The sequence below is a fragment of the Cnephaeus nilssonii genome (assembly GCF_951640355.1).
Source record: "Cnephaeus nilssonii genome assembly, chromosome: 2".
Taxonomy (NCBI): domain Eukaryota; kingdom Metazoa; phylum Chordata; class Mammalia; order Chiroptera; family Vespertilionidae; genus Cnephaeus; species Cnephaeus nilssonii.
This window is the reverse complement of record NC_137073.1, coordinates 72,458,231-72,471,403: the sequence shown is the minus strand read 5'-3', so window position 1 is coordinate 72,471,403 and position 13,173 is coordinate 72,458,231. Positions and strand designations below refer to the sequence as shown.

The 13,173-nt window shown below is 43.5% G+C and overlaps 1 protein-coding gene across 1 annotated transcript in view; it reads right to left on the bottom strand.

The window, feature by feature from the left end:
• HOMER1 (homer scaffold protein 1) overlaps positions 1-6,721 on the bottom strand; it is a 93,615-nt gene extending 86,894 nt beyond the window's left edge. Inside the window, exon 1 of the mRNA XM_079761071.1 lies at positions 4,893-6,721. Coding sequence (XP_079617197.1) covers positions 4,893-4,897 — 5 coding nt within the window. The 5' untranslated portion in view covers positions 4,898-6,721. The remainder of the gene's footprint in view (positions 1-4,892) is intronic.
• Between the last annotated feature and the right edge of the window lie 6,452 nt (positions 6,722-13,173).

Here is a 13,173-nt window from a genome sequence, read left to right as displayed (position 1 = left end):
TCAAAAAAAAAACAACCACCTAAAAACAAAAAACAAAAAGAGTTATTTCAAAATTTCATTGAGTGGGGTGGACTCAATTATTCATTAATATATTAAAAAATAAACCTATTTTCATGAAAGTTCTCATCACACAAAAAACTTTGTAACTGTGTAAGGTGATGAATGTTAATTAGACTTATTACGGTAATTACTTCACAACATATACATGTGTCAAATCATTACTATTGTGTACCTTAAGGTAATACAATGCTATATCAATCATATTTCAATAAAATGAGGAGCCTATTCTCAAAATATGCAAACTCTTCTACTCTTCTTATGGTTGGTATCTTCCTGATATATGCTGATAGATATTAAATTATAATTCTACTAGAGGCCCGGTGCATGACATTTGTGTACTGGGGAGCGGGGGGGTGGGGGGACGTCCCTCAGCCCGGCCTGCAACTTCTCGCCGTCCGGGATGTGGGGAGCGGGCCTAAGCCAGCAGGCGTCTGCCCCCTGGTGGTAAGTGCACGTCATAGTGACTGGTCATTCTGCCATTCGGTCAATTCGCATATTAGGGTTTTATTATATAGGATGTAAGTCACAGGACAAGTAACATTTCAGCTTACAAGGCAAATCTTACTAGCATCTCCAAGTAACCTTTAATTACTTGCTTGGTAGAATTTTTTAAATATCCTCACTCTTACTTTCCATGTGGTTTGTATGTGAGCTAGAAAGTCCCTTTTAAAGGACTTGAAAGTCCTTTAAAGTCCCAAATTCACTGTCTCATAGCCCATCTGAGTAAGCAGCTCTGCTAGGAACATACCATGCCATGTCCTACATTCTTTCCTCTGAACAATAAATGCCCTAATCCTAAAAAAGTACTGCTCAGACAACCACACACAACTCATCACCATCCTTCCTTCCCTCCACCGTGGAATTTTCCAGGGCCTGCCCAGCTATCCACTTCCCCTTCCTAGCCAGGTTCATTGCTCTGGCTTGGTCTTTCCACAGGACACAACATATAAAACCAAATTCTAAGTGGTTTTTAAAACTTTTCTCACTCTATTTCCCTGACCCTTCATGGAACTACTCTTTAGTGGAGTTCCCACAAGCCAAGAGCAGTGTTTTTCAAATTACCAGTTGCTACCATCAATTATTTTTGTCATTTTTTTCCTTAAAAATAGAATAGAAAATACCAGAATGCATCACACAAAGTGTATTATTTCACAACATTTTATCATTTCTATATGTGTGCACTAGATTCTGAGATAAAACTGTGTATCTTACTCTAAAGGACCATTGCCCCCAAAAGCTTGAAAAATACCTGCTTTTGTTTGGTTTAGAAGGCCCTCTAACCTGGCCCCTGCATAAGGCTCTAGGTCTAGCTCTTGCTACACCCTAAAAAGCCAAGTTCATCATGCCAAACTTTTGTAGACCCGTGTCTTAGTGCAATCACACTATTCCCTCTGCCTTGAATGCCCTCTCATTTGTCTCTGAGGCCCCCTGTACGCGTCTTTCATTAATTAATACATGTTACCTCCTCCACAAACACTTTATCTTTCCCTTGGCAGCTAATGACACACACATTTTGTACCTTTATGAGGAATTATAACCTACATGATAGCCCCTTAGACATTTCACTGTCCTTTTTAATTTTGGGCTTGACTCTCTTCCCAACTTCTAAACTATAGACTCCCTGAGGGAAGGAATACCTTTCACTAGTCTTTGTATCAGCAGCACTGAGCTACTGCATATGCCATATGATAGGGGTTCAAAATTGGCAAAATGAACAAATAAAAAATTAGGGACTTGCACCTAAGTTCTCTAATGTCAGAAATGATTGCCTTTGCAACAACGCCTGTTCACATTGCAGCGCTGGATCAAGATTTCCTCATTTCTGCTACCATAGCTCCCAAAGAGCAGCACCCAGTAGCCTCAGGCAGAAAGAGGAGGTGTCAGCTTCCTCACTCAGCAAAGGAACTCAGTTCAGGTTGCAATGCAGCAGCACCCACTTCCATGCTTCAGGAGGTTATTTAGGGAAAGGCGGACAAGAGGGTTTCCAGAGGTTCTCACAGGCAGGTGAGATAAATCAGAAACAGCATTATCAGACCTCCTTAGCAGGGAGAATCACATTTTATAAATAACTCTTAGTGGAGGGTAGGAGAGGGAGGATTCTCTATTCCCATATTGATGGCACTAAATCGCCAATATGAGCTAAGCAAAACAAAAGGTAGCATGAAGTAACTCACTGAAGTTACTTGGTTTCTGTTACCTACTGTAATAGTTCTGAAATAGCTACTGACTCACTGCTCTCATTATGAGAGACTACTTGGAAGACCGGGGTCATACCTAACAGGGGCTCCTCACCCAGGCTTTGAAGCTTTTTGTAGGCTTTATCTTACATACAGGAATGCTGTAATTCTCAGAGGTCTGGTACACCTATTTCACAAGCCACTACTTCAACTGCCTTCAGTGTAATTAAAAACAGTGCAGGCAGCATCCAAGATTCTTTGACAGACTCCGCCAACTGTCAGTTTCAGCTGTTCTTTTCTGTTTCCACCATAGTTCATAAACTACTATTACATGAGCCATGTTTGTTTCTGCCTAAACTAATCATTTTCTTTAAAAATAATTCCTTTTGCTTAAAGTTTGCCCCAGACTTGCAATTTTATCCATAATTAAGGCAAAGATAAATTATTGTTATAACCTAACCGTCAAAAATATATTCATAAAATGTGAAACTTCACCCACTATATTAAGTTTTCGATACCTGTTAGAGGAAGGTAATTCAGGATTGCCTGGGTAAAACTTAAAGAGCCATTTAAAGTTCTGCTTCCTTTTGCTTTACATAAGTGCTGAAGACTGCTTATTCTACACTCATTAGGTATAAACACCTACCAGGTATAGAAACTTCTACAAATGCCTTCTCTGTATGTTCTTCTACTTTCAATTATCCATCTTCTCTTGACAACTCTGCTTAAGTAAGTGTATTAGTAAGAAAGAGTAATAGACCCAAATATAGGCGTTCAGAAAAATAATGACATAAATATTCCTTTTCCTCTCCAGTCTACCTTTAAGACTTTATTAAGAAAAGGACAAATAAATAAGTTCATAAACAAATGTAATTACACTGAAGTATCTAAAGTGTGTGCTATGTGTGGGGGCTTATTTTCACATATTAAACACTAGTCCCCTTAGTATTAAGTTCATACCAAGCTTCCCTTGGTAAAATGAAGAGCATTGATGCAGATTAAACGATTTTCTCCCATGATGCTACTACTCCACCATCTATTCTAGAGAGAATGCAGCCTTCAACATGAAAAAATGCCACTTGATTACTTTTTTCTCTAACATGTTTTAAACAGAAGAGTGTAGAATATCAAGAGAAGCCATATTTCCAAGGTTTCAAGTAGTATTTTTCAGTATTTTCTCTTACTAAAATTGGTACAATTCATCCAAAACATTTTTCAAATGCCATTATTTACATACTTAAAAATTGCTTAGAGAAAACAATCTCTCCATCTGAAAGATTTACTTTAAGAAACCAACTAGTAATCATCAAAACAGAAAGGAGAGAGAAAAAATCACTTTCATAGACTAAAATTTTTTTAAAAATTCATCGAAGTTCTTCATTTTACAGATAAGAAAACAGTTCATACCGGTTAAGTAATTTGCCTCAGATCACAAAGCACTAGAAATAGAATGAGGTATTTTAATTGCTCTAAATCATGCAAGTTAAATATGTTCTCATCCACTGTCATTTAAATGTTAAAATTATCCCTCTTTCTCATTAATTCCTGACGAAGGACTCCTACAATATATGTTCTACATTTTCAAATTTGTTCAAGTTAATACACTTCAAATTATAACTCCAACCAAAAGTAGTATCTGAGAACTTTCCTCCAAAAGTTTCAAGAAAGTTTAGGTGTGGACATCCCTAAAATGTCGCAATGAATTTCAAAGTATATCCTTTAGATTGCTGTCCCCCAAGAACATTTTAGATGTTTGTTCAACCACCACAGAAAAAAACAAAAAGAGGGAGAAAATTCTAGAAGTTTCTCTTTGACAAACAGCATCAACAATCTGTGAATGAAATGCTTAGATCATTATTCCATGAACATATAATGGGTTTCTGGCTTAAATTAGGAAGTCACTAGCATTTTATCAATTTACTGCCTGAAGAGTTAATAAAAGGTTGGAAAATGCACTCATCGTTGACTTTGGATCTGAAAGAAGGTGATCTGACATTGTCAACACAAACTGAAGACCTGAGCTTAAAAGCAAACAGCAGAAGTGAACAAGTTCCTTCAATAAAAAGCTCTTTTCTATTCAAGCTCTGATCTCTTACCTAGTACACTGGCACCGTGGATGCCACATCAGTAAGGCTTTCGGATTTTCATTGCAATGCTCCAACTAAATCAATTCTGTACATTTTAACTTTGGATACTCAAGGGCAAAGCAGAGGGCACAGTGTGGGTAACAATTTACACTGGATCATTTTCAAGGACGGTAGTCTAACCACTCATTACAATTGTTTCTTTGTGCAACTGATTATTCTCAAAGTACTGAGAGAATGCAGTACCGTAGTTCTCTGAAAGATAACGGCAACAAAACCCAAGACATGATTTTGATTACAAACCGATGTGGCAGTTTGACCAGTCAAGTGCAGTGTATGTTGTCTTCTTAAATATGACCTCAGGTGTCACTGTACAAACAAATAATCTTGTGGAAAGGTTCACACACCTATATTTTTAAAGTACGGCCAGTTTAGCAAGGTGGCAAATTTGTCAGAAAACATCAAACACAGACAATCGCCACCATGGCTCAATCACACACACACACACACACACACACACACACACACACACACACAGGTTCAAAGCTGCGTTAAACACAAAAATCCTTACCCCATTTTGCCCAATGAGAACTTGCTCTGAAGTTTCTGCCCTTTAGGCTACGGAATAAACTTCCAGAGGAATTTCTCCGTCTGCTATTTCGCAGTTGCTTTTCCACCCGCCGAGGTCCTTTTCTGGAGGTATTTCAGTAATGCTGACAATTCAATTAGTTCCCTTGTACAAAATGAATTCTCTCTCAGAAATACCAAAACGTTCACACACAGGTGGCATTTGCTTATGAGAGTTAAAATGCTGCGCGGAGGAGACGGCGGTCAACTCTCTTCCACAAAATGAGTCTCCGTGTTGGAAAGCGCAGAATCCAGCTTCACGGAGTCCTATAAAAAATGACCGGGGTGGTCATGTCGCTCCGGTCTTCCTCCACTCTCGGAGAGGCAGGTAACTCGGTCTTTTCGGAGCTGCTAAGGCTGCGGGTTCAAATTTCTCCACCACACCGGGTCCCTGGGGGCGGAGCGTGCAACCCAATGCGACGTGCACTTTACAGAGAGCCCTACGAGAACACAAAAATCCTAAAAGCAGTAAATGCCACGGCTTCCCGGCACTCACATTAGAAAAAGGCCATATAGAAAAAATCCCCTCGAAGTGCAAACCCGGCAGCTCGCGGCGTGCACCACACTCCACATTGGAATCTGTCTTTTAAATTGTGTTCCCCCCTCCTAAGACTCGGAGCCGAGGAGAGGCGGGGAGGAGGCAGAGGAGGCTGGGCAGGATCGATTCATTCTCCCGAGAACACACGGAGCCATTTCCAGGCTGGCAGCAGGCTGGGGGCGCAGCGCGTGCGGGCGAGCAGGGGGAGGGGGCCCGATCCCACCTCCCTCAGCCCCTTCCCGCCCCCCGCCGCCGAGCACAATGGAGCCCGGCTTCCGCCCGGCCCTTCATTCGCGGCTGCCCACTCTTCCCTCCTCGGCCGAGCACAGCAGGTCCGCGGCTCCCGTCGGCGGAGAATGAATGAATCAGAGAGCCTCGCCCCACGCTGCCCGGGTACCCGGCCCCCAGCTCCGGGGCGGGCCGAGCGGCGGCGGACGGAGCTGGAGGGTCCCCGGGAGCCCGCCCGAGTCCAGGCGGGCGGCTAATTCCGCGTCGGGGGGCGGGGAGCGGGACTCGAAGCCACCGGAGAGCCGCTGCTCCAGCGCCCCCACCCCGGCTCCCAGCCTCTCACGCTCCGAGCCGCCGCCACGCGTCGCTCAGTCCCCGGCCCCGCCGCCTCCTCACACGTCCAGCACCGCCGGCCTCCAGCTCCCGCTCCGCAGGCAGCGCCGACCCGGGCGGCCCTGGAGCCGCCGCTGCCTCCGCCTTCACCGGACGCTCGCCGAGCGGAGGGCGCCCCTTCCCAGGTCAGCGCCGCCGCGTGAGCCCGGCGCGGTGGCAGCGCTGGCTGCGGCGGGGGGAGCGGGGAGCTGGGCGGGGAGAACGGGGGCCAGAGCGGTCCCTCCCCCTGCTCGCGGGGGGAGGCAGGCGGCTGCCGCGGCGGACGCCGGGCTTGGGGCGCTGACACGTCCCGAGGGCCCGGCGGGGCCCTGCGTGCCGCGGGAGGAGGCTGCAGCCGCGAGGGCGGCGGGGAAGGCTGGCGGCACCGAGCCGGCCCGCGTGGGGAGCTCGTCCGGTCAGCGAGCCCGTCAGTCCGTCCGTCCTTCCTCTCCCCCTCCCCTAGCGGCCGGCGGCTGGCGGGCCGTGCGCCCTGCTCCAGCTCTGGCTCCTGGCCCCGCTCCCGGCTGCCACAGCCCCCTCCTCGGCACTCCACACCGGGTGCTCGCGCCCTGTCTCCATCCTCCCCGCAGGAGGACCTTTAAATAGCAACGTCAGCGCGCTCTTCTCCGCACACACGTCACCCGCCGCTTACGTCACCGGTGTGCGGGGGATGATGTCACGCGGCCGGAAGTACTGCTAAATTAGGGAAGGAGCAGGGGAGGAGGGTTCCACCAGCTCCTCTCTGTGCCCACCTGTTCTCGCTTTTCCTTAAAGGCCAAAGCGCAGGAGACAGCCCGAGAGGAGCTTGGGGAAGGCAGAGGCAGAGAGTTCCTTTGGCACACAGGTGCCAAAAGCGGGTGAATCATTCCTGGCAACAGTGCCGAAGTGCCAAGCGGGCGCTAGCTTGTCTCCCACTCGCACCTCTATTGCACCCGGATCCCCGGGCTTCTCTAGTCCCAACGAGCAAGGGTATGTGGGAGGAAAGCCTGATCACTAGTGATAGATTATTTCTAACAAGACTTAGGAAAAATCACCTTAATTTTCAAGAGTTAATGCTATTCTGGACATAGGAGACTTAAAAACAGTTTTTTCCCCCGCTTAGTGGTTATCTGAATCACGAATGAATAAAGAGCGGAGCCATAAACAAATGTTATAATGCAATAAAGGATAGCAATTAACAGGGAAGAAGGCCATCAAATAATCTAAGTGTTTTTATTTGCAGAACAGCAAAGTTTTGGCACAGGATAATGAATCAATCTTAGATAATTACCGTCATAGACAGCAAATGCCAGTATATCCTCTCAATTCTGGTTTATCAAGAATATGAGTTCCAGTCTGTGGAAATTAAAAATAAAGACTACCAAATCCCCCTTTTAAAAAATTAACACAAGCACATTTAGATTATGTTTGTCTTTCTTAGTTTGGGCCATGTGATAACATAACCTCTTAAATATGTGGTTTTTCATTTCCTATATGTCAAGGGGAATAGCCATTTTTAGGTTTACTAACTGTGTATGTGCATAAGAAATCATATTATGAATGCTTTTAAAATAGCAAATTACTGCAAGTTATAAAATGTCCTTATTATTTTGATAGTTTATTAGATAGACTTAAATAATGAACTTTGATTTGATTTAATGTGATAGTCATGACCCAGAAATAGAATTACTAGATAATGCCAAAGGCCATTGCTATTTCAGTTAGTCTATAAATTCAGTGACCACATTTTCCAAACCAAAATCTAGGCATATCATTGGACAATAGACAAAATATTTGAAATCTGAAGTGAACTGGAAAATCCAGGACATAGGATTACCAACCTATAAAGTGATTGTTAGGAGAGCTATAAATGGATATCAATGCAGTTTAAATAAAAGAAGCTAAAACTCTGCAGAATTTATACTATGGGTAGCTTTTAAAAAAAATGTTTTAATGTTAAACTACTAGCATAATTCCTAATTAAGGAATATTGGTTTTACAGCTTTCTGTATTTACATTTTCTTAGTCAATTTAGGAGCCCATCATTGAAGGACACCAGCCAAAATAGGACCAATTTGTAACTAAATCAGACTTTCTGGTTATCCTCACATTATAAAATCAAGCAATTTTATATTTCAATTGCTTTCAATTTGAAATATTAAAAGTATTTTTAGGGTTATAACAGGTTAATAAAAAACAACCCCCTGACTGACAACTATCATATTAACAGAAACTTGTACTAATTTATCTTTCAAATAAATGGAGTTTCTTACATATGTATAAAATATTAAAACTGCCTGGCCAGCGTTGCTCAATGGTTGAGTGTTGACCTATTGAACCAGGATTCCTGGCCAGGGCACATGCCAGGATTGTGGGCTCGATCCTTAATGGGGGTCATGCAGGAGGCAGCTGATCAATGATTCTCTCTTACCATTGATGTTTCTATCTCTCTCCCTCTCCCTTCCTCTCTGAAATCATTAAAAATATATTTATAGCCCTAGCAGATTTGGCTCAGTGGACAAAATGTCAGCCTGCGGACTGGAGGGTCCTGGGTTCTATTCCATTCAGGGCATATGCCTGGGTTGTGGGCTGATCCCCAGTAGGGGGCGTGCAGGAGGCAGCCGATCAATGATTCTCACCATTGATGTTTCTATCTCTCCCTCTCCCTTCCTCTCTGAAATCAATAAAAATATTTTTAAATATACATATATATTTATTTATAAAGCAATAAGACTGTCAGTCTTCAAATATTATCATCCGTTGGCTATTGCAAATTGAAATACAAATTAAGTTATTTACTAAAATTTCTCTACAAATTATTTCCTATCTGAACTAAATTACTTTTCTCTCTTTCCTGCTCTTTCTGTCCAAGCTCACTTTGTCATTATTAGACACTTCATTCTACTCTTTCATCATGACTTCTTTGGGTTATAATCTTAGTCCCCCTCATCTTTGCCCAAATGTCAAAACGGCGAGTCATCTGCCTCCCTGCCTTTAGAATGCTGACCCTTCCTTAGAGTTTCTACTTTTCAAAGCTACATGATCGCTTCTCAGCTGCTCTTTTGTCAGCTGAAAGCAGAGCAACATTTTTCCTATATAAATCTAATGGTGCATTGTGATAAAATTACTCAAAGTTTATGTGATTATTTAATTTTAGCTTCTGCTTTTAATTTAGAAAATTCTTCCAGTAATTGTTCTTACCCTCCTCCCCCGCCAGCTTGTGTAGTATATCTGGGAATCTATATGTTCATGTGCCCAAAGGAATAAGTAAGACGTTTGATATTTCATGGAATATCTGCTCAGACATAAAATAATAAAGTAAATACCCTTTTCTCCCCATCCCTCTTGAAACAAGAGAAGTCAGAGAACCATTCTATGGTTTTCCAACACAAAGTAAATATCTTTTCTCCTGATGTAACCCAAGTGCTAGCCATGAATTTCTAACCCTGATTACTTTGTATGTTTTTTTAAATAATGAGCTTCACATATGTATATAATTTTTTTCTTTTTTTTTTTTTACCGGAAGAGGCAGAAAGTACTTTGGTAGACTTTCAAATTTTTAACAGTTCCTGTTTCCCACTACACTCTGAAAATTTATGGAGAGGCTTCTGAATACCCTGATTTTAGAACCTGTGGGTGGAGGCATCTGTTTTAGTTACAGAGTTTACTTCCATGCCCTTAATAGGAGATGGTAATAGTCAATGGGTGTTCACAGACTGGTCATGAGATACATCTTTCTCAATGAAAAGACATCTAGGAGACAGAAAAACTTTGCAGGAAAGAGAGTTAAAGCCAGATTTAATTTTAATTGCTTGTATTAGATAATAGCAACTCCCTTTCAAATTCCCTCTTTTTAATGATCAAAATACAACTATTTTCAAATAAAGTCTTAGGTAGAAATAAAAGTTATCTCTGCATACCATAGAAATCTCAAGATTCCTAGTTTATGCCACCTAGTTATGAAGGAACTGAGTGTAACCAGCAAAACCTAAAAGTAATAAAAAAAGAATGAAAGATTTGTAGGGAAACAGAATTTATTCAGTTGACTCTCCAGAGTCAGCCCACCTCCTATACCAGTGGTCGGCAAACTCATTAGTCAGCAGAGCCAAATATCAACAGTACAACGATTGAAATTTCTTTTGAGAGCCAAATTTTTTAAACTTAAACTTCTAGCGCCACTTCTTCAAAATAGACTCGCCCAGGCCGTGGTATTTGGGGAAGAGCCACACTCAAGGGGCCAAAGAGCCACATGTGGCTCACGAGCCGCAGTTTGCAAACCACTGTCCTATAGAATATAGCAGATATTTGGTGCCAGTAAGACATGTTTGGCCTGTTCAAAACCATCGTTTACTATTAACAATAATGTTCCGAACAGAAATAGATTAGTTAATAGTCTCAAAGGTGGGAGTATTAAGTGTTTGGCATCTCCAAGGCAATGACTTGAGGACAATTTTTACTCTTTGGTGTGTCTGCACTATTTTGCCAGTGGGGTGGGTTATGGTGGAGGGAGGGAAAGAGAATTATTCTAAAGGAAGATGATATAGAGTGATGGGAAATAATCTTATAGAACTGTCTCTTGCTCCGATTTTGGCTGTAAGTTCATTGTTTGTTTTCTAAAAATGGTTAAACAGATACAGATATAATCCCAGATTTATGAAAGAGCATATCAGAAAGTTTAAATTGGTGCTGTGAGAAAATCATTATACTATATATGTAAAATTTTAAATGTTCAGAAAAGATGGGGATATGGTGCCTTTGAGAAAAGTATCTGGTTTGACTGCAGGTTGTGTGTTTAGTTGGTTGGTTGTTCTAAACAACAATTACGGAGAAATATGCAGATCTGCAGAGAGCTACAGTAATGAACGTGGAGTAAAGCTGGTTCTACACCTGTGTGGTTACTTAGAATGGAATGCTGTGGAAGCTCATTGCCATGGTAACCAATAATCTTTTTCCTGAATGGAGGAACAGGACCACCATGAGGAAACTGTTTTAAATGAGCTACGCTATTTTGTGATTCTTTTGGTGCCAGTTAGGTCACCACCCTAGGTATTAAGGACAGCCATGCTTATGAAAGGAAGTTGCCTTCTTATCAAAGAGAAAAGGCTGGGGCAAAAATTTGGGGCTATTTCAAAGAGAGAGAGGGGTTTAAGAAGGCAACATAATTGATAGAGACTCTTCACATGGTTAAAGTGGGCAGACACAATACCTGGAAACCATGCTAAATGTTCTCCCCAACATAAGAAGTCAGAATAAATAAAAATTGCTAACATTTGGGAGTTTTAGCCAAGATAGTTCATAAGTTATTTATGAGGCTTTTATTTCTTTTAATCTGGTTCTAAATAATAATTTCTCTTTTAAAATAAAAATGGCAATGGTAAATGAATCTTTAGTCACTATCCATTCCATTATTTTAATAGTGAATTGCAGCCCTGGTTGATGTGGTTCAGTGGTTGGAGCGTTGGCCCATGCACTGAAGGGTCACAGGTTCAATCCCCAGCCCTGTTGGGGCTCGAGTGAGAGGCAACCGATTGATATGTCTGTCTCACAAGTCTGCAGGAAGGTGGTCCTACAGTTGGTTTGGATGGTCCAAGGTATCACTAGGGTCCAGGCTCTTTCCAACCTTTTACCTTGCCATCTTCAAGTGTTGTCTTTTTAAACAATCCTGTATAATAAAAGGCTAATATGCAATTAGACTGAACGGTGGAACAATTGAACAACCAGTTGCTATGATGTGCGCTGACCACCAGGGGGCATGCACGGAACATGGCATGCGTCGGCCATGGAGGGATGGTGGAGGAGGTGAGCTGAGGGCCCCGGTTGCTGTCATCGGGGCGAGCCTCTGGTGGTTACTGAAAATTCTTTGCTCCTGCGTGCTACGGTCCTGCCCGGCGCTTGCACCTGCTGCCAGCGCTGGCCCTGCACGCACCTGCAGCTGGTGCTGGAACCACCGCTCGCACCCACTGCCGGTGCCCAGCACCAGCCCCAATTGCTTGGTGCCGTCAGCGGGTGTGAGTGGCAACTGCCGGCCCCAGTCGCCCCTCAGGGCTTCTCCAACTCCCCCTGCTCCTGAGGGGAGATCGGGGCCAGCAGCCACCTCTCGCACCCACTGACGGCGACGACCCCGCTCCCACCCACTGCTGGTGCCAGCCACAATCGCTCCGCGCCTTCAGCGGGTGCGAGCAGAGCTTGCGCCGTCAGCATATGGGAGTGACGGCAGTGGCAGCAGCGGGGCTGCCCCGCGGGCAGGGACCGGGGGCTGTGGCAGGAGGGGCCAGGTGGGGGCGCAGAGGATGGGCAGAGACCTACCCCTGTGCCTACCACAGCTTCATGGCCCACCGTTCCTTTCAAGGTGCATAAATTCATGCACTGGGCCCCTAGTATTTTTATAATTTGCTTGGACAAATGATGGTTCATCCCTTGAGTCTACATATTGTGTCTGAACAAAATTAGAGCTCTCACAGCCAGGAAAAAAGGCAATGCTACCAGGTAAGCAAATCACTTCTTTGCCACAGGACCCAAAGCCACTCTGGTATTTCTATTGCTCTTCAAATAGGATAAGATTGTTTCAAATACTGGGCCTTTGCCACCTGTAACACATGTGCCCAAGATCTTCACACTTCTCATTATTCAGTTGTATGCTCAAATTGCATCTCTTGAGACTTCCTGAACATTTTTATTTTATTTTATTTTTTAAATCTTTATTGTTGAAAGTATTACATATGTCCCCTTCCCCCACCCCCATTGACCTCTTCTAGCCCGCCCCTGCCTCCCACCTCAGGCCTTCACCACCCTATTGTCTTATGTCAGTGGTCGGCAAACTCATTAGTCAACAGAGCCAAATATCAACAGTACAACGATTGAAATTTCTTTTGAGAGCCGAAAACCGACTTCTGTGCATGGGTCACGAAGTTTCAATAGCACCGTACGTGTGCGCCCACACGTGGTATTTTGTGGAAGAGCCACATTCAAGGGGCCAAAGAGCCGCATGTGGCTCGCGAGCCGCAGTTTGCTGACCACTGGTCTATGTCCACAGGTTATGCATATATGCATACAAGTTCTTTGGTTGATCTCTTTTCACTCACCCACCCTCCCCTGCCTTCCCTCTGAA